Genomic DNA, 27,245 nt, shown 5'->3' with positions numbered 1-27,245 from the left:
CTGAGACATAAAAACAACCTTTAAATGCACAATCACACATTTTTGACTCATAACAAATGAACAGAAATATAGTGCAATGTTTACAGCAATATGCACAAATATTATCTAGAAATAAATGAATGGACTCTCATCAAAAGGTATGTTGATAAAAAATAGTGATTTCTTTTATTTCTTTCATAAAAGCATGATCACATAGCATTATACATTTCCAAAAAATAAATATTCAATATCTTGTGTATAAAAAAAATCTTTTTTCTAAAATCTATCTCCAGACCACAGACTGTAGCTATGCGTTTGCAGTATTACTCTCTTGCTGCCAGACAGCTGTGGGAAATATCGCTTTAGTTTTCACAATAAGGGATCTCTGATTACATCTTAGAATATTTGAATTGTTAGAAAGACAACCATGATGTTACATATGATTGACCAAGTACAGTTAAAAAAAAAAAAAAAAACATTCAAAAACAACCCCATCATCAATCACTATCCACTTTTTTTGTTGTTTTCATGTGACGGTTGCTTTTTGCCCCTCAGCAAGTCATTGCTGTATGTTTCATGTTATGGTTTATTAAAAACAAGGACGGTGTACAATAAATGTATCGAACCAGGCATAACAGTGTAAATTTCCATCTGTAGTCCCTGGGTGTGTGTACATTCATATATTACAACACAAAAAAAACAAAAACAAAAACTGCCACATGACACTAATAAATACACTTGTAGGACAGACCAGTGCATATACATTCAGAGAGGCATTATCAGATCATAACAACAATGTAACTCCTTGTCTTTTAACTATTTTTAACATTTGTGTAACTCTGTTTATAAAATGTGATATAACCGATAAGATATCACATAATTAATCATCATTATCCCTCCTAAACAGAAAAACACACAGAGCTGCAGGACTTGTATGTGATGAGAGGAGTGAATGCATGGCTGTAACCTTCAAACAGAGAAAACTTTACAACTAGATACTTTTCACACGCTCAGGAGTAACTCAAGTTATGATACAAACACCGAAAGCTTGAAATGGAAACATGATTTAGGCTGGAAAGTAAATAAAACTTTATGGAGAGGCTTGTTTTGGCAGCCAATTCTGAAACCGCGTGTGAATTAATAAGCAATTTAAGACCATGAGTGATGCAGGTGGGTGAGGGAATGTCACAATGTTAACTGATTGAACCAGTGAGTCAGGATCTGCAGGCAACAAGCCAAATGCATTGAGATGAAGTCATCAGAGCTGTGAGTCACACGAATAACAGCAACTTGCGGCAGTGGGAAAATAATCATGAGATTCAGATATGTCTAATACACTCACAAGAATCCTGTGTCTATTTGCCCAAAAAAGGGCGAATATTGTGCCTTTCTATGCATTCCAGTTCACGTGTGTTTGCCCGACTTGGTACGCTAATGTCTTTCTGATACCCACGTCTCAGTTGGTATGAAGGTCAGCTTTCAGAGGAGAATATTATCTGTTAAAATGATGATTTAACCATCCAAAGGGAGTGAAAGTATCTGAATGTGGCCAAAGGTGGTGAAATAAAACAGGTGCTGTTACAAAGTCTTCTCTGCTCTCTATATGTTATGACTAAATCTCCCACGATGTATTTTTCACGCCACGTCATAAAAAAAAAAAGGGGGACAACTTAAACAGCTTATCGGCTTAAGGGCTTACCACCCTACTCTAACTTAACTTCATCATCGTCCAAAATCAAGTCAAGCATGTGAGACGAAAACACACGTGAAACACCAGAGAACGTCGGAAATACACAGAACAGACATTTTGAGTCAAACCGCAGAAGCAGCACTCCAGTCCTGGAAATAAAAGCAAACTGCCTTTAAATTTCTCTCTATTGCACCTCTCGTCAGACACACAGTATGCCCTCAGTCCACAGCTGACTCCGCAGCTTCGCTCAATAGTACATCGTAAACATGTTCGCTGCTGCATTGATATCCTGCAGCCGTCGGACTGAACCAAGTGGCCGTACCCAGGAATCACCAGCGAGCTTTAAGAACAGTAAAAGTACAGTACAAGCACACCTTCTATACCACTTTATCCAACTTTGTGCAGCTACATGAAGGCAAGTCACAATTTCAGAGTCACCAATTACCGTGTGAGGAACCTTGTTCACCTGGAGAAAACACATGCATGCACAGGGAGAATGTGCAAACTCTACACAGCTCAAACCAGGGATTGTACCGCCGTGAGGCGAGAGTGCTAACCACTACACCGCCCCTTTATGAAAACAAAGAAACTTTATATACTCTGTCCATGTCACACAAGCATCACTTTGTGTCTGTTTCTCACTGCTGAGTCCACAGTTTAATCCACTCAGTTTTTTGGAACACCATAAGAGTTTTCTGGCCTTCACCCTCCAGCTGTTTGACTTTGAACCACTTTTCTAAGTATTTTGGCTTTCAGTGGGTTTTTCTGTTGAGAATAGTTTCTGATATCCGCCTATAAATCCCATATAAATATATTTATTTTAAAAAAGTCTTCATTTTCCTGCTTCTTTCACAATTCTAAATCAGTCTGTAGTATTTACAGTGGATCTCACAGTTAAATTACCTAATAAAGCATAATCTTTTCAATAAATATATTTACTGTATTTATGTCCTGATCACCTAAAGGTGTGTGTGTGTATAAAAAAAAAAGTGTGCAAACATGATACTTTGCACACACACACACTGTGGGAGCTGATTTACTAATGTGACTGAGGAAAATGAACAGAGGCTATTCACTTAGCATGTTAACCTTCATCAGACATGTTCCAGAATGCGCAAAGTTCCAGGAAGAGTTGATGCGAACCGCTGAATGTACAATGCAGAATCACTCCGACAAGGGTCTGTTGTTATCATATATAAAAAAGTGGTGCAAACCGACTCAATCTTTAACAGAGATGCTGCTGGAAACGTCATGAGAAGCTTCTTTTCATTTTCTGTATTGCTGATATGTTTGTTAACTTCCTCAACCAAAATGTCGAAAAGCACATGAAATTTTAACTTGCTTTCAGCATGATTTTAGTAAATCAGGCACTTGGGTAACAACAGATCGGTGGAATGGCGGAAGGGTGGGGAGCACTAGAGCTGACGCACGGTGATCTCAGACCCCATTAACAACAAATCATATTGATCAGGTCTGAAATGGAAAAGTCACTGTACACCATGACAACAAATGTTAAGCAACATCACTCTTTCTCTGAGCGTTTGCAGCAGCAGAGCTGAATGGAAAACTTAACATTTTTGCTTGAAATGATAATGGACTCTCCTCAGGTTCTACCCACATCATAATAATAATAAGGCATTGAAATATTGAGAAGATTTCTGGTAAAACAGACTCCACCAAACCTGCAGCTGATGAGAATGCATAGCTGGGACGGAGGGAGACGACTGCACGCCGCTGTCCATCACGTCGTTCTGTGGATTCGGGCAAAATGGGAAATACCAGCTTCCTGTGATGCCATCTGGAGCGTTAGCAAGCTTGTAAAAGACTTTGAAAATGGCAGCAAAAGGTTGAGAGATGTGAAGTCGGCGGCTGAATGCAGGAGTGGAAACAGTAGTTATCAGTTTGCGTTGAGTTTGGAGTTCATATACATCGCTGAGAGAAGAAAAGTCACTATGGTACAAAGTCTCTCAGTTCCATCCAGAGTCTGCTCTCTCCTGTTGCTCTCTGAGCCGAATCTTTGCAGGACAGCAGGCTTTTTGGGCGGAGATTTGGGCAGAGCCGCAGCGATGGGCCCCCTTCGCCGACGGGCACTGAGGCGCTTGAGCCACACCGTCCTTCCAAAAGAATCCCCGATAGAAAAGAATAGGCTGATTGTACGTCGGTTCAGTTTACACACATGAACATGAACAAATCTCTCCCAAAATCTCGCACATTTGAGAAAGACTTATTCATGTTCAAAACCAGGACTGGATTTTTCTTCTTTCAGTGTGGATGGCCTTCGTACTTCTCTCCATGGGAATATTACGAAAAACACTAATCCCTAATCAATAACAACAGGGAAGCTCACTCCGCTGACGTCCTCTCAGCTTTCAGGCTGTAGATCTTTCTTCCTGCCTTTCCTCCAATGGGAAACTTCACAGTCTGAAAAACAAGATGAAAAAAGGAAACTAAAAAAATAAAAACAAACCTGGACAACGCACACAAAGAGAAACACACACAATGGATAGATCGGGCTTTGGAAGATAGAAGCACAATGCCACAACAATCATCAGGCTCAATGTTGACTAAAACACAGAAAATAGCTTTCCAAGTAGGATATTCAGTGGTCAAAACACAGATTTTCTCTGAATGAATTTTCTCCAAAAGCAGAACTGTTGTATATCCAGATGTGATGGACGCTTTCGTATCACGATGGGGTTTTTCTACACATTAACTCCCCGATCTGAGCCTCAACAGTCTTCGTTTATCTGTTGTGTCACAACTCTTAACGGTGATTTTGTAGTTAGACACAGTTATTTCATTAAAACGCTCGTGGGATGTGATCCGTTCACTTTAACCCTGCCCTCACATGACGGGGAATAAATCAAATTTGACAATAATGATGCGGCTCCAGATTAGTTTAATTTCACTTTTAGGGCTAAGTAAGTTGGGGTCGGAGGCATCATGTGGATACACGTGTGTGTGTGTGTGTGTGTGTGTGTGTGTGTGTGTGTGTGTGTGTGAGAACTTTTTTCCTATCCAACTGTTTCTTAATGGTTTCACCTGTTTTACCGTTTCTCAGCTGTTTCCAGTCATTTTGACTGAAACGCTCATCATCGATTTTCAGCTGTCATAGTTGGAATTTCTTTCAATCTATCAAACGACACAAGCTTCCCATTGGTTACCTCAATCTCTGAGATGAGTCTCGCTCTCTTTTTAAAATAAAACTTAATTACGACAGATGAAAACTGCAAGAAGCTTCATCTCTTTAGAAGATTAGAATCAAGATTAGAGGTTAAATTGGGATTCAGGCAACAGGAGTTATGGCTGAGTTTTGCATAAATTTGCAGGAAATAATGGAATTTTGAGGATATATACTGCATGCATGAATGGATCTGTCAATTTGTAAACATAAGTGTGGCTAAACTGTGACTCCTATCAACAAACTGAGCATATGTGGAGAAAATTAGATGATATATGGCCGTTTTAGTGCACTCGCAACTTTAATTCTAAGTTGTGAAATTCAAAGCAGTTAAATCCAAATAAACCTTTTCCATATTTCTTGCTATACTCACAGTCCTGTTGTGCATCTTCGCTGGAGAAGCACTCGCTGAAGAGACAGTACATTGTGTGGAAGAGATTGTCCAGGAGGGATTTTGGGAAAGCGAACCGCCAGCTGGACTCCGGCACCAAGTCGGGTTCTTCTGTTAACCGGTCCCAAATGTCCTGGACGGTCTGCGGAAGCTCCTGCTGGAGCGCCTAAACTCAAAAGAGAGGTCAGAGACAATCAGGTGAGCTAGCTGTTGCTGTGCCTTGAAGCAGAATCCACATTTGCAAAGCCTTTTATCATTTCTTTTTGAGAGATCTCTCCTCAGCCCGATGATCGATATGACAACAGCGCTAAATTCATCGAAATCATCCAGTCTTCCTCACACAACATTTAGAAACAGGTGTAAACTGGATAAATACATGATTGATTTAACACCAGAATGTCTGGACTGTAATCATCTCAGCTCCCATCCTCGTATCACCGTGATAAATTCAAAGGCTCGCAGCTGAGTCCAGCTGTGGCGGAGATATGTGAACTCTGACTTACCTCCGGGGGCTGCGACTGCACGAACACTCCCTCAGCATCCTTGAAGCGTCTCTCCAGCTCTGCGGTGTACGAGCGTGACGGATGTCTCTCCGGCATGATCCGGATAATCTGAAATTCATCACGGCATGACAAGAACTTGTACTGATAAAATATACTAAATGGTAACGCACCATGAAAAAAGACAGGAATAAAAATATGTTTGAAATATATCTGATAGCAGGAGATCATAGTAAATATTATTATAGTTTAACTGGTTAGAACATACTGAGTGCATCTTGTTATTTGAGACAAATGACAGCAGCTTATCTGTACCAGTAACCATCAGTTACATAAACAGGGTTTACTGACAACTTCTGTCATTGCAATCAATTCCAGTTTTCAAATTTGAGGTCTTTTTGAAATATAAATGACGACAATAAATGACAAGTGATTCAAAAACATTGTCAGCTATTATTACCTCTGACCTAAAAGCAACCAGTGTCACAAAAGTTTGTTTTGTTTTTTTTGCTGCAGGCAGGTAAACTGTGAAGCCCTGATCAGATACAAGTTTAGTCTGGTGTGAAAACATGCAGGAACATGCTCTCAGGTTAAAGACCTGCAGTCAGAAGGCAGGTATTGTTTTCTGATTTCCTACAGCAGGCTGAGCTACATAACTCAGTTCATGTCTTCTGCGCAAATAAATGACTGTTCGATCACACTCCACAGCTTTACATCTCTACAAACCGAGTGGGGGAAAACAGTTGAGCTCAAATTAAAGTTTTTTTTTTTGTTTGTTACATTCAAGCTGATTCTAGTAATTAGATGATGGATAAGGAAATGAGGAAACATGTTTTGTGATTTCTTTTGACACATTTCAAACCAAAAACAGCTTTTATTCAAGTCGTAAGACCATAACAACCTTGTGAATTTGACGAGAAAGCATGTTTTCATTTGTGAGGTAAGTATTGTTGCTGTTGTGTCAGACTGCAAAAAGTCATTCAAGTTTTAACACGGGGCATGCAGGAATCAAAATGTTCAGCACACACTCTCTGGTTTCACTTCTCAGAGTGGAAACAAGGAGATTCTGAGTTGTTGCTGTCAACATGTGTGAGCATGCAGCAAACAAAATGGAGACTCTTGGCTAATCGATGCTTATAGAAGAGCGTATTCCAGCAGGTATTGACGCCATGTAAGTGTAACAGCAGAGATAGGCTTGGATTTCTTAAACAAGATTGCAAATCTAATTTTTTTTTAGGTTAATTGCGGGCAGCTCCAACTCAATTTGAAAGACTTCCCATGTCTCGGGAAAGACGGACGTTAAAGCTTAGTTGTACAGTGAGATGGGCTCGAGAACGATCATGTGACCACAGACGGACGGCCTTTCTTTGGACATACTGAGAGCCTGATATTTACTGGGGGGGGGGGGGGGGACCAGGCTGTGGAGCTGCACCAAAACAATGGTTTGTACAAGGAGGGACAATGGCTGACCACCTCCTCATCCTCCGTCTGCTTCCATACTGATTAGCTTCACTATGTTTCTGTAGCAGACATGTAGATGGCATGCAGGGCAGTAAAGTCATGTATGAGACTTTAAATCACAGGGCGAGTAGGAGTGTTGAGAGGAAGCTAAATGCTGTCAGACAGGAAAGAGTTACTCATTCAAACCACCTCTGCCCCATGCCTTCATGTTTAGATCACTGACAGGGACGAAAGACCAGAACGGATTATGAAGCAATGCTGATGCCCACGGTGAGCGGCTGACGTCTCTTTGGCTGATCAACTTCATAACTTTTCATGTTTTTGGATGCTCCAAGCCAAGAGACGTCGTCCAACCTGCCTGGAGGAGAGGCTGAGAGGAGGAGACGTGCACCGGAGCATGAAGTGAGGTTGATGGTTCAACGCTCGAATGCCAGGAAAGCTGCAGGACCTGACGTTAAACCAGGCCGTGTCCTGACATACTGAGCCGCCACTCCCCAAAACCTCACCACTGGCAACTTTTCTTACCTTTTTTAAGACGCCTTGGTTGATTTGAAACCACAGCCTTTGGAGAACCAGGTCATCTAACCCCTCCACATTTAACCTCTGACGAAAAAAGGAGAAAAACAGTGGAAATAAATCGTTACAATCGACACGTAGTTGTAATACAGTGTGGCACCAGTGTAGACAAATTTTGTTGTTCAATTTTTGCTGAATATTTCACTCATAGAAAAAAAACAAAAAAGCTTTTCCTCCAAAAGGAACAGAAACAGTCAGTAAATCAAACTGTGCAGAAAAACAGTAAGTTGTCATTGCTTGTACCATCCTCCTGATGTTTGACAGCTTGAAGATTTCCTTCTGATGAACCCGGATGGTGTAGTTGATGGGGAAGTTGTGCTTCTGCAAAAAAATAAAAAATAAAGACAAATGAATTAGTGGAGCATAATTCTCTAAATATCTCTAAAAAAAGTGTGAAATAACTGAAAAAATTGTAAAATTTTCCACATATTTCTTATTCATTGCAAAGTCACATCTCATTTTCATTCCTTCCTGGAACTTTTCTTTTTAGTTAAGCTATTAAAATAGATCATTCACATTCTCATTAAATGTTGTGAAATGTTCTTTATCCAGTTGAATCTCTTTTCTTCAATCATTTGTTTATTCATATCATGTTCCCGACAAAAAAACAGTGAGTCTGAAAAGAACACTGACAAAACCAATTTCATGCAGGATAGATACAACTGAATAATCAATGGATGAATTATTCCAATTTTTTGCACCCTTATTTTGTAATAAAGAGCTATTATCACCTCTCAATGACCTTTTTTCAGAGCATGAGACTGACTCAACACATCGGTGTGGGAGGGAACAGCAGTATTTCTGAGGTCTGAGATTACCGAGTCATGGAAACGCCTTCAGGGATCATTTCTTGTTGTGTTTTTAGGCTATTAACTGATGGGGAATTATAAGATCGAGTTCATCCCAAATGAGAAACTAAAAGCCAGAGGGCGCACGTCTTCTTTCAAGTCACAAGTTCTATACTAAAAAATTCTGTTGTCTGATTCACATCCTCTGTCCCGGCCTCCCCGCGCTCCAGACACGCCGCCATGCTCTCACCATGTACCGTCGCCTGTGGCTGAGGTTGTCGCTGAGCGTCTTCAGGGGCGTGCACATGCTGGCGGGCGTTGGGGCCATCAGAACAGGAAATATCAGAAGCAGGCCTGGAGAAACAGGAGTGACAGAGCCTGAGAAGGTGTACACACAGTGGTGTGGTCTGGTTCCCTCCTTCTGCTTCAGTATGAACACTGCAGGGGGGAAATATGTGGGAGTAAAGCAGATCAGTCGCCTCCAAACTCTTTGCTGTATTTTTACGATATAAGACATTGTTGAAAATAGAAATTTGTTAGCAGATGCTGGTCACAGACATTTATCATGATCTATTTATGGTGTTTGCGATTATTTGTGACCTCAGCCAGAATGCCAGCATCGTATTATAAAACTATAGTCTGTGCTGAAATAAATGTGTCTGACATGAACGTAATTAACACAAATGACTGTAATTGGTGAAAAATGCACAAAAAAAACAATGCACACTAGAAATAATGTATTTTCTCAAGGTGCTATTACATTACAGTAAGACACATTTCAAACATTGCCACGATTTTTACATTACACAGTAAAAGATCGTTTAACATCATAAGAAGCAACTTTGCACTGCATGCAAAACTATTATAAAATGGGGGGAGAAAAAAATCTTAATTGATACTTTTCCACCATGAAAAACCTGAAAATACTCTAAATATCCACTCTTGGACAGCAAAAAATAATTTCTCCTGATTGCAGTTTGGTGGTCAATTTTTTTTTTCCCCAACAGTACTCCAAGACTTCATGTTTTGAAGCTCAAAAAATAAAACTAAAGAAAGAAAGGCTTAAAGTTGTTTTGGAATATGTTGCATCACACTGAGTAACACTTGGCATGTGGGGAACATTTTTCGGAAGCAGTGATCACAATTTCGGTCAATTCTCATGGTTTCCTGGAAAAACTCACATGCAAAATGGAAACTGCTCCAAAATCAACGTGCAGGGAAAGAACATACCATCCTCAAAATAAAATTAAAAATAAAATAAAAAAATCACAGAAACAACTCAACACATCTAAGAACAAACACATTTAAAAGCAATCAGAATCAGTGTGTGATCTGAAGTGTTGATTTGCCAATAATTGCAACTATCAAAATCTACATGCTCTATGTCTAACCTGACATGCACATCTGTGGATGATAGGAAGATGCGAGCACAGAGTCCATCCATCCATCCATTTTCTACCACCTATCTGGGACCGGGTCGCGGGGCAGCAGTCTAAGCAGGGATGCACAGACTTCTCTGTTCCCGGACACTTCCTCCAGCTCTTCCGGGAGGATCCCAAGGACTTTACTTATTGCAGCTTTCAGACATTGTTAAAGTTAAAGTTATGGCCGAAATACCAAGAATTACAACAATCAAGCAAGAGCAAGAGTCTGCGCTTGGTGAGTTTCTAACAGGAAAAGACATTTTTGCGTGTCTTTACATGAACGGAAGCTAGAGCTAATGAGCTAATGCTAACCCTTAGAGAAGCAAACACATTTTGATGACGTATTGTTTTGAAGCACTGATTGGCTGAAGTTAGCTGTCAGTCAAAGGAGTAACTGACACCCCCTGCAAGAAGTTTCAATGGGCTCCTATCCAGACTAAGCCCAAATCCAAATGTGGATGAGGAGTGGGTGGGTCTGGTTTACGAGGCTATTCGACCCTACAATCGACCTGGTAATTTACTGGGTCAGTTTTTACCGGCTTTTAGTGGGAGGGACACATCCGGGAACTTACATGATGACATCAACGCAGCGCGGCTACGTTAGCACGCTAGTTGTTGTTTCTGGACACAGCGTGAGGTATCCTTTGTCAAGATGACCCAGCATTGGCAAGATAGCGAGACCAGAGAGCTTCTCCTGATCCGTGGGGAAGAGGAGATTCGTCTACAGGTAACAGGGACTGTGTTCTGCTGCATTGTTTACTTTTGTTTTGCTCCGTCGCGCTGATGATGTCAATAACGTGGGACACCATCAGCATGGGAAAATGCAGCGATGCGGCTCGCCAGCAGGCGGCTAGACCCGTGTCTGCAGGCAGTGGGAAAGGAGTCTAAAAAGCCGGTATTTAGCGGGTCAAAAACACGGGTCGACCCGCTAGTTGCAGTGGGAAAGGGATAAAAAGGAGCGCCCAGCCACCCTACAGAGGAAACTCATTTCAGCCGCTTGTATCCGGGATCTTGCCCTTTCAGTCATGACTCAAAGTTCATGACCATAGGTGAGGGTGGGAACGTAGAGTGACCAGTAAATCGAGAGCTTCGCCTTTCAGCTCCCTCTTCACCACAACGGACCGATACAACGACCGCATCACTGCAGCCACTGCACCGATCCGCCTGTTAATCTCACGCTCCACCCTTTCCCCTCTCATGAACAAAACCTCAAGATACTTGAACTCCTCCAATTGGGGCAGGGTCTCTCTGGCAACCTGAAGAGGGCAGGCCACCTTCTTCTCATCGAGGACCATAGTCTCGGATTTGGAGGTGCTGATCCTCAACCCAATCGTTTCAAACTCGGCTACGAACCGCCCCAGTGCATGCTGTAGGTCTGGGTTTGATGAAGCCAACAGGACAACATCATCTGCAAAAAGCAGAAATTAAATCCTGTGGTCCCCGATCCGGATCCCCTCCGGCCCCTGGCTGCACCTGGAAATTCTGTCCATAAAAATGACGAACAGGACCGGTGACAAAGGGCAGCCCTGCCAGAGTCCAACAAGCATCGGGAACAGGTCCAACTTACTGTCGGCAATGCGGACCAGACTCCTACTCCGTTCATACAGAGACCGGACGGCCCTTAACAAGGGAACCCGGACTCCGTATTCCCAAAGCACCCCCCACAAGACAACACGAGGGACGCGGTCGAACGCCTTCTCCAAGTCCACAAAACACATGTGGACAGGCTGGGCAAACTCCAACGAACCCTCAAGCACCCTATGGAAGGTATAGAGCTGGTCCAGTGTTCCATGACCAGAATGAAAACCACATTGTTCCTCCTGGATCCAGGTTCGACTATCGGTCGAATCCTCCTCTCCAGTACCCTGGCATAGACTTTCCCGGGAAGGCTGAGGAGTGTGATCTAGTGTTCTGGCTCTGACGTAAAGTCCCAAAGATGACTTTGTAACATTTCCTAATTGTGTGCAAACCACAAAACCTTGATCAAATGTCCCCTTTTTAAAGAAAAGCAAACTCAATCTGAGTCCAGTTTGAAGTCAGAGGAGCTCCAGTTTGGCTCCTCGTCCTTCAGGCCTTCTGGATCCTAACTGCATTAACCTCTTTCTGCAGCGATTCGAAGCCCCACAGAAGCTCCTTGGTTTGAGCCCACAGTGCTAATCACCGCTTCACCACGCCATCCTGTCCACCTCATTAGCTTAAATTCAATCTTCCTCATTTATCCTGACTTCCCGTCCCAGTCGGGAAGCCACTTTAGAAACAAACGAAAAGCCCTGCATGGTTTGGCCCACTGAAATCATCTCTCTGACTGAAATGAATTATACATTTTTAAAAAGTGATTTGAGAGCAGATGGCCTCCAGATGGTCAGCTGTGTTTTAAAACTAATCTTTATGCTGGTCTCTGGATCAGAAACTTGGAAAATGTCACTCAAAAGACCCCCCCGCCAGAAGCCATATCCATAAACACTTTGAGGATTCGGAATCAGATGGCTCTTAACTTGAACGGCTGGAAATTCCCAGCAAGGAGTCGCAGATCAGGAGCGATTTAGATAAGCTCCATAACTCAGTCTACAGCAGGGGTGGGCATTCCTGGTCCTGGAGGGCAGCAGCCCTGCATGATTCCCATGTCTCCCTGCTTCAACACAGCTGATTGCAATGTGGCTCGTTACTTGGCTTTCTGCTGGACTTGGCCATGAATCATCATGAGATTCAGGTGTGTTGAAGCAGGGAGACATGGAAAACATGCAGAGCTGCAGCCCTCCAGGACCAGGAATGCCCACCCCTGGTCTACAAGCTGGCATTATGGTAATCAGATTTATAATATTTTCTGTCGATTTGACTTCACAAAGACTTTCACGTCTCTTTCTCATGAACAGAAGGTTAAAAAGCAACAGATGAGACACGTGTGACAGGGAAAAAAGAACAACCACAAACTCTAAAAGCTCTGAGTGGAGCGGACAGATTAATAAATCACCCTAAATACAGTTTTTGAACTCGTTTCACCCTGAGGGATGAATAAGCTTGAGCTGTAGCACAAACATGGGCAACAACACTTTTACAACCCACAGATCAATTCAAATTTATTAAACTGAATAAATTATTGCTATTACGTGTAGCAGTCATTGTCATTTTACCCATACTCGACTCATGTATGCATCAACTCAAATAGCTCACTTTCACTCAATCACTCAAAGTTGGAAACTTACAATAACTTTTTTTTTTTTAACAAACGGATAATTCTAATGCAGCTTTAATATAGATTTGTTTGGAGAGTGAAATTTCTGTACCCTTTACAGAGATCAATGTTTCCCATTTCCTGGTGTAGAAAATATACACTTTCATGAACAAGTGCAGATAAGACCAGATTTGAAGCTCCAGTGAGCCCATTTTGGCCCGCACGCCTTATGTTTCCTTTGAGAGAGACATAACCAGTCACTTCTTTAAAGACAAGTTCCTCCTGCTACAGAAACATTTATAGTCTGCGAGTTAAATGAATGCAGTATGATGTTACACTGACACTATGAAATCCTAACCTTATATGTTGCCTTTTAAGATTCATCGTAAACTCAACCATAATAATCATGATCACTCCTCTAAATGATTTTCCACCTGTCAAAGGCCAGTTTTTCAGCAGATCTCTCACACCTGCTGCTTGTTATCTAAAGTTATGAGGAGATTAAGTGGAAGACGTTTTATCAGATTGACTAAAACTCAGGAGCAATGGATGCAAACCTTTGAAAACATGTTCTGCAAAATGTGCTCTTACTGAATGCGTGTATGTGTGTCTCTGTGAGTGTGTTTGCAGAGCTAGAGGCCGGCGTGCTGCTACCAGCCTCTTCTCTTCTCTCACAGGGATTAAGTCAAAGTCCTGCTGCACCATCTGGAAGTCTTTCCATGCAAAGAGCAGCGAGAAGCTGGTCAGAAGTCAGAAGTCAGATCACCCGACTGGTTCCAGTATGATGCAGACCGGAAACACCACATGTGGAGAAAACGACTTCAGCTTGTCCCGCGCACGTCTTCAGCATTGTCTAAAACATTATTGTTCACATCACTGACCGGTACTTTGAATTGTAAAGTGCACGTCTCTTTGATTTCTGCGCATTTGCGGCCGTGCTCAGTCACCGCAGCGCGAATGAACGACACCGTGCATGTGTGACCTGCGAGCCACCGCATGTTTGCTCAAACAAGTGAATGCGTGTCGCCTGTTTACCACACAGTAGTTAGATTTCTACTGTGTGCCATTCGCCAGCTGAGGGGAAAGATTTTCAGATTGCTGCACAAACACACAACAGGTTTTTTTTTTTTTTTTTCCTGGAGAACGCTGACGGATTACAGTACACAGCGCATTAACCGCAGTCATTATCGGATATCGCATTACTGATACTTTAATGCACCTCATGTGTTGCTGTAACACTTCGCTGCTGCCTGGATCACAATCATTTGAACACATCTGTCAGCTACGATCGAGAAATTCGAGGAATCAGAGTCATAATCTTCCCTGAGACTGTATTAAAATGTCACACTGACAATGCTAATGGTGTGTATATGAGCAACATGGAAACGGGAATGTTCAGACTTCAGATCTGGGGAAACACACTTTAATGTTTTTTGGCTTTATTGCAGCTCAGAGAAGCAGATTTGATGTAATTTGACACGTCAGTACTTGTGCATGTATGTGAGAAATCTTGATGTTTACAGTTTACTACTAGTTACTGGAAATCAGTAACTGATTAAACATTTGGTTACTTATGTTAAAAATAAAGGACTTCACTTATTATTTAAGGTAGATAAGAGAGTAAGTAGCTACTTAAGACAGTTTTACCCATGAATGTATGGTTCTAGAAGGTCACTTGCTCTGATTCCAGATTGGGACTGTGGTCTTGTTTTGTGCAGAGTTTGAATGATCTCCCCGTGCATGTGTGAGACTTCATCAGGTCATGTTCCTCCCACAGCTCAAAAAAACTGAATTTCCCACTGGGACTATTAAAATGTCCTGCTTTTAATGTTAACTAAAGCATTGCTTCCTCGCACTTCATTCGAAACACTGGTGATTACCCAAACTTATCACACTTAAAGTGAAAACAGTTGTACATTATTAGCTTGCTGACTTTGGAGTACCATTAACTATGAATGTGTGAAAGTACATAAATGATATTGACCTTACATCCATCAATACATCTGCACGTTGGCAGGAAACAGGAGCAGGAGAGCTAAATCTACAGCATGTGCCTGTTTTTGCCCAATTGCACATGCGTGTAGATGAGACAAGAGCAGGGGAGGAAAACAAAAACCCTCTGATAGAACGATCTTCCACAGAGCATATTTCACATATGCGTGATTCTGAATGAGACGGCTGCTTTAAATTGCCTCAGGCTTTTTATCGCACTCCTATCTTATATTAAGCACAGCTGCACATGAAGTTGGCGCTCGGAGGGGGGAGTGAAGCCCATCTTGGACTCGGATCAGATGACTGACACATTGAGCCGTCACTCTTTGTATCCAGAAACATGGCTGAAATGTATCACTCGGTTTTAACTGAATAAATAAATCAACACGCTGCACTGACACAGGCCTCGTTTTCAGTTCCGTGTTCGCTTGTTTGATCTGGATCTGAGTTCAGGGCAGTTTTTTTACACAAGCCTCAAGGAAGCAGATTTTCCCAGAAAATCCCTGAAGGATCTGTGGTCCGGATCAAACAGTGCCAGTGTGGAAGCGCCCCGACAGACAGTTCCTTTGACTTCCAGCTGGGTTTGAGCTCTGATGTGCTGACTAGCCGGCACTTCTCTTTCCAGATCAGGTCCAATTAACTGAATTAAGCGCAGGTGGTTAATTAACAAGTGAAGCTGTAGGATCATCTCCAGGATGATGGATTCAATCAGCTCAACTCTGAGCTTCATGGCAGACGCTGTCAATACTCATGATTTATGATTTTAAAGGTGTAATACAGGATTTTCTCGAAAAGACGAAGCCAAACGTCTGTTACTCACTTTTTGAACAATGCGCATGCGCCAGACCATCCGCCTGGCTCTCCTGCTTCTCCCAGAAAACGCGGAAGCGTGCGAGCGCGATCTCCTCTTCTCCGGACGTGCATGGCTCCGTTTACAGTTTCTGCAATCGGCCTCGCTCATACATAAAGCTTGTTTTCCAAAACAGTTACAGTTTCATTATGTCAGACTCGCCATCGGTAAGTACTAGCTCAGAAGCTCACCGGCTACATAAACACTCTGAATGCGCATACGCAAAAGGGAGAAGCTTATTGGGTGCAAGCACAAAGAACCGCCTTACAAAACCAGCTCGTCAGAATGATTGACAAACAGACCCACCACTTATTTAGATGATCCACCCGGAAATCAAAGCAAATGGAAAATCCTGTATTACACCTTTAATCATTTTTTAATCTGCCAATTTTTTTTTTTTTTTCCAAGAAGCTTTTTTCATCTTGTCATGATATATGAGTATTGTGTGTAGGATTTTGATGGGAACAAAAAAAATGCTGAAACCATTTTGGAAGAAGGCTGCAGAATTTTGCAGAATGGAACTCCCAGAGGAACCATGAAGGACAACTTGTTCTCAAGTCGACCTGCAATATTTTCGCACAAATTTGTTTCCTGAAATTTGAGAGAGGCTGAAGAGGAAACAGGGAAAGAGACAAGCCTGAACATACATAGAAATACAGAAGAAAGATTCACAGAGAAAGAATCTAATGAATTGACAGACAGGGCACCTCAGAGGATTAAATATCAAAATACGTATGCCAAAAATTATTCAAGAACAAAGACGTACAACTTTTCCTCTTCTTGGCAACAGAAACTGCAGAAGAAGCTTGAGAGAAACAAGAACGGAGCATCTGAAAGTGAACTGACGGCAGAAGTGTGACCACCTCAGAAAGAAAGCTGCAGAAGCTTACAGATGAGAGAAGGTAGCAGGTGGACTGAAGTCAGTTCCAGTCTGGCATGCAAGAACAGCTTTGATCAGCTAATCTGTGTACTTGTGTCTCATCTTATCTGAGATACGGTCCAATTACCCACTCTATGCTCTTTTTTCCACCGTCAAATTTCTTCTGCACGCTGCAGAGCCAAATCTCCACTCTTCCACTCGGCCTCACGCCGCACATCATCTGAAAAAAATTTGTTTTCTGACCGCAACCAACACATAACAACTGTTCCAGTGAAGATCTTCCACCTCAGATCAGTTCCAGACACAAAAACACATTTCTCACTGACAGCGGCAAACCCTTGTGTAAGTTTCTACAGGTGTCAGATCTGTTTTCATGCATGCAATGTGAAGGACGAAGCGCCCTGAAGCGCAGGAGTCAATCCTGTGGTCAGCACTCATCACGCATGAGCCTGTCCTTCTGGATCCACGGCCATGTTGCAATAACATTGGCTTTTTGCACTGCGATGCACTGAGGATCACATCTGACAGATGGACACGAAAACACACACTGTTCATTTAGTTATGTAGTCAGGTGCGTGTGTGTGTGTATCCCGACAGGAGTTACTGCATTTAGAGTTATTTTCTCGGCTGGCTCGCCAATACTTACGTTTACGGACTTAAAAATCTAAATTTGTGACTCTGTGTCATCCGATACTTTGCTTTTACTTCAGTGTCCTCGTATGAGGCAAAAAACCATGTTTTTAAAGCTGAACGTTGCTCTCGTTTGGAGTGGATGCGTGTAATGAACGAGTGGCCTCAGTGTATCAATACCTGACAAATAGCAACAGAATCAAGGCTGCAGAGAGTTTAAATGACTTCAAATTAAAAAAAAAGAAAAACAAAATGCAGAAAGCCACCTTATTATCAAGAAGAAAGTCTTGACAGCAGCAGAAACAGGAGTAGCTTCAAGCTTCTGTGTGTTATTTCATCGCCTTCACTGCCAGATGACACTGCATCTGTGTTCCCAGCTCCATGTTCAAATGACGGCTTTCAGAAAAGACACAAAGATCACCATTGATCACCGTCTGAAAACAGTTTCACTGACAGTTTCTGAGCATGTTTCTGTGTTCGGTGGTAAACCAACAAACGGCCCGGAGATTCATATGATAAACGGCTTCAACAAACAGATTTTACACACAGCAATATCACATTTACATTCATGTTTGGTTGTTCTATGTGTGGTGGTTGTTTGGAGGAGTTAGGACAAATAAGACTTAATATCTAGTAGGTTTGTGACTGTGGCGCCGTTGTTTTCTGCTAGTTATAAGAAGAAAATGGATTCAAGTTTGAATAGATTAATGGTATATCCCACCATCCTTGCAGTAAATCCAGTAAATGTTAACTTAAAACTCTTTTTGTTTCTTTAAAATAGTTTTAATTCAATAAACATTACAGAACACATCACTTTTTTAATAGAAACTTATGTTTTGGAAGGAACTAGTATCAAGTTTTGAATAGAACAACAGAACAGGACTGTGAAAAGTTTTTGAATTGAGAAATTTAAAATATTAGTTTGTTTTAACTGTAAGTTGTGAAATATGATGTCTTTTGGCCAGAGTTTTGCTTTCTATTAACAATCCAAACTATATTTCTTTATATTTAAATAGTGTCGAAATTCTCACAATCTTCATTAATATTAACCATTGAGAACATTTTGCAAGTAAACACTTCAGACCAGCGTAAGAACTTCTTCTTTAAATATGACCAATTTGACCAGGACAAGCCGAAACTGAAAATTCCCCTAAAACCATCAAACCTTGTCACGTCAAGGAAAACTGAACCAAAACTAAAAGGCAATCATGGGTCGACACAAACAGAGCATCCTTCACTGAAACATTAAAAAGAGTTGTACAACTAAATATTATCAGGGCTAAAGACGTTAATGTGACCCAGAAACCCACCGCTGGCCCCTTCAGTTTATTACGTGTGGGAACTCTTAATTGAGTTTCCACACGTGACATTGACAAACTGAGCCTTCAAGGCTCTGTGCTTCAAAGGTCTGTGAAATTCTCAAATTTCGAAATGAAGGATGCTGACACTGAGCACACATCCCTGCTTTTTTTTAAAAAAAAAAAAAAAAGAAATTATTGCTCCTACTGGCATCATAAAAAAACAGATGTGTTATTATTCAGGCCCTCCTTTTCTGCTGTAGTCCACTTTAAAAAAAACAGGTGAATATTTTTCGAGTGTTTCCTTATAATAAGGAAAACGTGCAATAAGTAACTGCTTCTCGCCTTGAAATTTGACCTTCAATATCTAGTGGGGTTTTTTTCCTTTTCATTCTGACTCTGCTTTTGGGAAGTGATGGACTCAACTGACTGACTAAATGTCCGCCCCCTCACCAGTCAGCGCCAGAAATATTTGGCGGTTTCACTGATCAGTGGTTTTGAGCTTCCAGTTCAATTCTTGTTCCAGCCTGCCAAACGGATTTGCAGCCGCTCGCCACTAGTCTGAGATACAGAGTTATCCGACAGTTACCTGCCCTCAGCTGCAGTTTTAAGAGATCATGAAGTTGGAGGAGTCTCAGCCGGATGTGTGCAGAGCAGAGGAAACATGGAGGCATCAGTAGATACAGTGATTATTGACGGGAAACTTAAAACATCAAAAGCGCTTAAAAGGTTTGAAAGAGGAGAACGGAGAAGAATCCTTTCATAGTGTTGCTGACGTTTCTATGCATTTGTTTCAGATGGATATGTGGTTGCCACTGCCAAAACACAGTGTGTCATTAAAAAGTCATCCAGTGAGGGACGTACAGCGATCTGGTTCTGATCTGAATCCACTCCAGCACTGCGTTGGTCTGAATATATTTTGACATGATCTTGAATTTCTACAGCTCTTTAAGTCAATTAGACCAGAGGCCTTAAATCTTTAAGACTAAAAGAGCCATCTTCTCCTGTTTAAAAAGAATAAAGATTGATCTTGAGCTACAAAGCATGTTGAATATTAAAAATTAACATAACAGCTAAGAAAGCTCAGTGTATAGTTGTGCTACACTTACCAAAACTGTACGAATAATCTAAGAACCATAAACAAAAAGTGTTGACATACGTTTTTTTTTTTTTTACATGAAAACATTTGAACTGGCTTTACACATTTTGATGAATACACACACGTGTGCACACTCACCTAACAGGCCTGTCAGCAGGCAGACTGACGTGGACGGTTGAACCATTCTCTGTGCTTTGAGTACTCAGCTTCCACGATGTTTCACACTCAACACAGTTCATATGTTAGAGAAAAAAAAAAAAAAAAAAAAGAAAACCCACACTAACTGTGCAACAGCTCTGGCGTTTGAAGCTTTTCATGTGCTCAATGCGACACACACGAGTTTGCTGGCTTTAGCGCTTCATCGCAGCGCTGCACCGACACGCCCAGACCGACGGTGGATTTCGTAGCGTTGGTTGTTTCCTCCTGCTGATGACCTGAAAACAAGAGAGCAAAAGAAAGGTCATAAACAACAATAAAATAGAAGTGGAGACCAACTACAAATAAACTCTGAACATAAAATATTTCTAAGAAGATCAACGCAATAGAAAATGATTGAAACTAACAGCAGTATAAATTAAAATGCATATTGAATTATAATGGATAATAACAACATTGTAACCGTTAATTACAAAATCTTCTCAATAAGATATGAATAAAACAGTTAAAAATCGCTTAAAACAGAGTTGTACTTATTTTAGTTCTTATTTACAGGTTAAGACACTGCGGCGGATGTGTGCATAAGTAGTTTACAATACTCGCATGTATCAGAGGATGACGAGTTTGATCAGCATGCTGTAAAGCAGGCTTGACGCACATTAAATACTATTTATCGACATTTATTTTGGGCTGTGGGTAAAACGAAAACTTGAGTTCGACTTAAAAAGAACAGGTTGACATTTAGAAAACCATTTCCTTTTCCCCATCTCACGCTGCACAATAAAACTCTCAAAACGCATCTCAGGGCTATTATTGATCATACATACAGAACTAAAACCAGAAACTCAAAACAACAAAGTCAAATGAGATTATCTCAGCAGGTATTTTGTGACACGACTAGACCCAAATTTTCATGCTTTGCCGACAAATAGCTGCAAAATTTGTTCACTTCAAACTAAAGTGATGAATTAACTGTGATCAAAGGTTCATACAATCTAAACTGGGAGTCAAATACTAAAACTTAAGTTACATACAACTTTGAAATTGACTGAATAAAAAGAGATATCTGTCTGCTGGTCCAGATCAAATCACCTCTATGCGTCAGATCTATTCCAAAGAACAAAACTGACCTCATACGAGTAAAAATTTCAGATTTTTAACACTGGAATTAGGCAAAAGACTGAATACACAACTGAGTTGCACCAGACACAAAAGTTGTTTTTTTTTTTGTTGTTTTTTTTTTTAAGAGTTAGAGCAAAATCCCTCCAACAGCTCTGGTGACCGTCAGCAGAACCACCAGAGGGTCCAGAGCACCACAAGAATACCAGGGAGTTACGGCAGGTTTCATTTATTCTTCTCTCATATATCTGTCGTCACATCGCTCGGTTACATGGTAACCTTTGTTCTCTGAGTGAAAAGACTTGATCTCCACACAGTTCCATATTCCATATGTGTGGGGTTACCATGGTTACCATGTGACTGAACGTCCTCTATCATAACGAGACTGTCTCTCTTCTAGTCCATGAACTCTACTGGCTGACTGAACATCAGAGGTGGAGAATGTTAGCATCTTATAGTATATAAATGTGCCATTTGGTGATTGGTGTTATATACACCGTTTTAACTATGGAGGCTGATCAGCATTTGGCGTTTAAAATGGCGTTTCTGGCTTGTGAAACTGCGTTCATTTGACATATACGACGTCAAGAAATGACAAATAATGATCATATCCGCTGACCATGGAGTGGATCATGCGATTCGTCGTGCGGTGCCGCGTCCCAAGCTTCACTTTTGTTTAAGGAGAAAGGAATAGACAACGGGAAGAAAGGCAGAGCAGCGATCCTGAGAGGGGTCCGGAGACCATCTCTCCTGCTCATACAGAGGAGACTAGACGTCACGCTCGCCTCCTTCCAGGCTTCCCCAACACTTCGACACACACGGCTCCTCCCACCAGAGTGGAAATCAATGAATCAGTGAAACCGTGCACACCTGGGGCTGTTACGCCTGCTCATCCACGTCAACTGCCCCTGTGGGTCAGTGTCAGCTGAGAAACCAACGATGTCTGAATCTTCAGAAATAGATTACAACATACAAAATGCTGACAGGATGATCCTCATAATTAGGATAGTAAGAAGAAAAAAAACCTCATAAGTCCAAAAGAATTAACTTTAAAAAACTGTTTAGAAGAACATATTAACTGTGTGCCGCCATGTTTGACACTGACCGGTCAATGTTTCCTTGCTTGGACTTGAAATTCCTTTTATAACTGCGCCACCAAACCAGAAGCCAGAAATCAGAAACGCCAAAATCAAAGAACAATGACCAACGACAGCAATGTTAAAACAGTGTCCCACTTCTGAAACGCTGCTGGCATGAGATCATTTTGAGAAAACTCAACCAAAATGAAATTTAATGAAATCAGAGTTTCATTTTGTTGTATTAACTTTGAAATGCTTTTATTTCACATTTTGTAACTTTCTAGACATGCTGGCTTCATATAAACAACCCAGCAGCAGGTACAACGGTATCCATGAAGATCTGAACCAACAATTCAACAAACGCTGTGAACAAATTACAGAAGCATCACCTCACGGCTCTTATTGAATTCACTGAGAAAAGCTGCACATGCTGTCCGACTACCTGGATCTGATCTGACTGTCAACTTCATTTCTTATTGATAAAGACTTCAGATTTGCTTTGCTCAACACGCTTCCGAAGTATTTTGGACTTTCATACGTTCTCATGTTTTATAGTTTTAACCTCGGAATCAAGGTGAGGACACTCTGAGCTCTCTTGAGATTGAGAATAAATGTTTGAAACCGTGTTCTCCCACTCTGGTCCTGGAGAAAACCCGCCCTGTATTTTAGCTCTCTCCCTGTTTCAACACACCTAAATCTATTCATCATGTTATTATCGCCCAGCTCTGAACAAAACCCAAGTAATGAGCTTCACTGCAGTGAGGAGTGTTACTGCAGGGAGAGGCATAAAGCACACAGGACCGGAGACTGACAGGCAGTGTTGACGTGCAATTCATAAACTGGTGACGGCCGATTTAAAAAGCTGAGGGCTGCAAAACTTCTTTTACAGGCACTGTGTGTAATTTCCAGGCCGACGAGTGCAGAGACAACCAGCTCAAGCATTTCGATCGATTTTCCACATCACAGTCCCAAATGCAATTTTAAGGCCAAAGACAGAGATAGGAGTGACTGTACCGATTGGATCAGCTTCAAAAACTTAAAAAGACACAATTGAAATGGCATCACAGAAAAGCTGTTTGCATTAGAAAAGGAAAAAAGCTCAAATCAATTAGACACCAAAGCAAACATAGACACACTCGCTCTCGAAAGGACATTCTGAGTCAAAAACTAATCTAGAAAAACTTATATTTGTATTCTGTAAGAAAACAGGAGAAAGTCCAAGAAGAGCAGAAATACAAAACTGCACCCAGACAGGCTCTGTTGGCAAAAAGAAATATCCATTCATCCAGCTGCTTCTATACACCCGTTTTATCAAAGCGAGACTCCAGAAGAGCGGAGGCCAATCCCAGCTGAAACTGACAAACAGGCGCTGCACACAGTGGGCAAGTTGTTAATTCAACACAAACATGCACGCACACGCACGCGTTTGGATCGTTTGAAGAAACAGATTCACTATCATTAAAATCAAAATGATCACTAATGGAGATATTATTGGGTTTGCTTATGTCTCGTCGTCAGACACACTGATGCAAAGAAGTTCAGATCCTCAAACTTAGTTCAGACAACCAATTTCTCTGTTCAACCACGGTGAACGGAAAGTTCAGCCTGCAGGGGGCGTCATCAGTCCACTACTTGAAGACAGGCGTATAAAATTAAAGGTTTGCTTTTCTGATCCAGGATAGCTGAGTGGAAGCAGAGTACGCCCTGGAGAGGCCATCTGTGCATCACAGGGTGAATACAGGACAGACAGTCACGCCGCTTTACATCAAACGCATGGATTTCACCGAGGGAGGACTCCAGCTCACCCAACCTCTACGTCACTGAGTCACTAGTCTTATGAAATGTACATTAAATGTCAAATCTTTGCAAAACAGACCTACATGCAAACTTAGAGCAAACTGTGCTTCACCTCTGAGCTTTGAGGAAAAAAAACAAAACTCACCAAAAGATGTACAACATAGCAACTGCATGCACAGAGCTTTCAGCTACAAGTGAAGAGCAAACTCCAAAATCTCAAAGAGAGGACGGGCAGGATGCTGCAGACGTCTGATGCAGCAGTCCTCAAACCGTTTTTGCAGATTCCTTCCCAGTTTGCCTTTCGGACAAGTTGGAGAACCTGAGATCTCCGTGTAAACATGACAAATGGATGATCGACACTGGGTGATCGGGATTCAAACTTTGATCAAGACCCAACTTAAATCTGACGGTGCACGAAGCATGAAATGGCTGAAATGGAAATGTCAGATGGACGGTTCAGGCTGAGCTGAAGCGTCTCCTCCTCTGGGATCTGTGGTTGTGGTGTCGTTACTCTACCGTGCATCATATCTTTATAATGGAGCTGCTTCCAATGCTTTTCCAACCACGTTTGGCAGAATACTCAAAGCAGAGAGAGAGAAAGACAAAGCTGAACCGTTGACACATCCAGAGCTGCACAGACGATGCTGACTGACAGAAAACGCTCTGGATCAAACTGGACTCCAGTAAATCTGATGAATGCCTCTGATGATATATCTTTAGTCTGACTGTTGTAGGGCTGGATTAAAACTACTTACAGGACAAACAATTAAAGTGAAATGAAAAACATCAATTACATTTTGACTTAAAGCGCATTCGTTACACAGATAGTTTCATTCTTTCCCTCTGTGCTACCCGTCCTGCTGTTATGTCTTCAGCTTCCTCCTCATCTCTGTGTCGTTCTCAGCCTCTTTAGCCAGATTTCTCACAGGGTTCCACAGCTGCACATTACACTCCAGTGAGTAGCCAACTAACTGGAACTCGGCGACTTCCCTGATGGCTGAGTGACTTCATCAGTCACTGTGGCCAGAAGTCAGCTTGTCGCTGCAATGCCACACATAACTGAGTCCAACTGCTGGTTTTACAGCTTTAATAAGTGGCCTGGGCACTGCCTGAATCATAACTAAAGGTCTTGTAAGAAAACACATGAAGTCAAAGATTAACAAAACTTCAAGTAAATGAAGAATTTGGAAATATTGACTCATCATTTCTTCTTATTCTTTCAGTTTTTTTTATACGCATGGTTAATTGGAAAGCTGGGAAAGGTCTACCCCGGCCTGTCTCCCCATGCTGAGCTGGACAGACTCCGATTCTTCAGAAGCAATTCAGCCTGAATAAAGCAGCTGAATGGACAGACTGTCGAAACCTGTGTTTTCTGGAATGTGCATATAGGCTCACTGTGTTACAGGTATTTTCTCATCTTTTCTCCTCATGTTTTTTCAACTGACATGTTGACCTACTGAGTAAACGACCTAAATAACCTGGGAGGAAGTCGTGACTTGGACTTTGCTCGATGACCATATGATTCATTTTTACAAATACTTGAAACGAAAGGAAATGTTGGCGAAGAGAGATGTGCAAGGTCTCCAAGGTTCAATCATTCAAACATCTGACAAAATTAGGGATTTATTCACATTCTGACTTCTCACAGATGGTATTCATCTTTATCTGATGGCATATTGCAGATATGATCTGCAGCTGTCCGCGATGAGAAATCGCTGTTAACAAGACACATAGCTGCTCATTAGACATAAAAATCTGACCTTTACATGTTCCTGAGACAGACCTATCACACACACACACAGACACACACAGCCGCAGCACAGATGTTTAATCTGGGGATCAGAGGAGGCTCTTTGTCTTTTGATCTATTGCAGTTCACCCTCACAGTATTAATGCTCTTTTTGTGGCTTTCGGAAAGCTCAGTGTCACATGAATGAGTCTTTGACATGATCATTACACTGGACTCACACAGCCAGTGATCCAAAACAGCTGGATCAGTAAACTGCCACCAGAATGCATTCAGAGGGTTGCAGTGCAACATTTCTGCTCAAGAACAAACAGTCTGACCACATCATAGCAAGGGAGTTTACTAGTTTTTATTTGTTACTGCTCATATTTCCACACTCCCTTCACTCCAGCCTTGGCCACCAAACCTCATTCTAACTGGAATGACTGACTAAACCTTAGACTTGTCCACGACAAGAACAAACACATGGGTTAAAACTGACTCAGCCTCCTGCAGCCGCACATTTTACTCGTATTTGAGTGAAATCGGTCAGCAGCAGCATTCAGGCAGCAAAAACTTCTGCAACAGACAACAAAAACTTCCATAAACTTAAGTCGCAACAAGTTGCAAAAGAAATCCACTGCAAGCACGTGCATCTGTGCAATCTGCATTTTAACTTCTTCCCGTTAATAATTAAATTGTTCTAATCACGTTTACTCGGTCTCTCTGCACCGTCTGATTTGCCCTTATCGTTTTCACCTGTCCTTATGATCCGTGACAGCTCCCGCGACCTCATGGTTGCATAATCCGCGCACTGAAACCTCGGGAATTTATTTCTCTCGCGACTCGCGGCGCGGCGGGTGTCCGCCGGAGGTGAAGCGCCGCTCGGACAGACACCCTGCGCACCTGGCGAAAGTGAAAGTGCCGCAAAAAAAAAAAAAAAAAAAAAAAAAAAAAAAAAAGGCCGAGTGCGCACAGCCAGCGATAACGCACAAATACACCTGTGTGGCTGACATGGAAAGCTTGAGAAACCTCCCCCTTGGTAAACAAGCGCACAAAAGTTGCGCTTCTGTCTTTGGGTGTTCGCCTTAAACCTGATTTTAATTCTGCAAATAAGCATTAGTCTTAATAAGGTGGCGACTTTCACACTAATACTCCTCATTTCTGCATTCTAAGGTCCGAATTGGTCCTCACAGAGAAAGACGCACAAGCACGCACACACAAACACCAAAACGCACCTCGTGTGTCCCTTTGCCGCGTCCTCCCGGGATGCGTAAAGTCTGTATCCGCTCAAATGCGGCGGTAGAAATGAAGACTCGGTAAATTTAATGGTGAGGAAATCCAGCCTCAAAGCTGCCTATCAATGTTCATTCAGAGAAGTCCGGTACTGTCTGATTCCATCCACGAGGCCGGCAGTGCGCGATCCGTGTTGTGTCGCCAAGTGCGCAACAGGCTGG

The 27,245-nt window shown here is 41.9% G+C and overlaps 1 protein-coding gene across 2 annotated transcripts; it reads right to left on the bottom strand.

Annotated features, from left to right (window-relative positions):
- Positions 1-144: 144 nt before the first annotated feature.
- Positions 145-27,245, bottom strand: il34 (interleukin 34). Of its 2 annotated transcripts, none has more exons than XM_030097298.1 (8): positions 27,027-27,245; positions 20,050-20,345; positions 8,817-8,920; positions 8,022-8,099; positions 7,728-7,805; positions 5,745-5,852; positions 5,224-5,407; positions 145-4,090 (listed from the first exon to the last, which is right to left on the bottom strand). In XM_030097298.1, exons 2-8 carry the CDS (start codon positions 20,093-20,095, stop codon positions 4,032-4,034), a joined length of 657 nt encoding a protein of 218 aa, XP_029953158.1. In that variant the 5' UTR covers positions 20,096-20,345; positions 27,027-27,245; the 3' UTR covers positions 145-4,031. The 2 variants fall into 2 exon arrangements, with proteins under 2 accessions (XP_029953158.1, XP_029953157.1); XM_030097297.1 differs by having other exon boundaries at positions 8,824-8,920.

Source organism: Salarias fasciatus, chromosome 7, assembly GCF_902148845.1.
Source record: "Salarias fasciatus chromosome 7, fSalaFa1.1, whole genome shotgun sequence".
Taxonomy (NCBI): Eukaryota; Metazoa; Chordata; class Actinopteri; order Blenniiformes; family Blenniidae; genus Salarias; species Salarias fasciatus.
The sequence above is the reverse complement of the archived record's forward strand: the minus strand, read 5'-3'. Positions and strand labels throughout refer to the sequence as shown.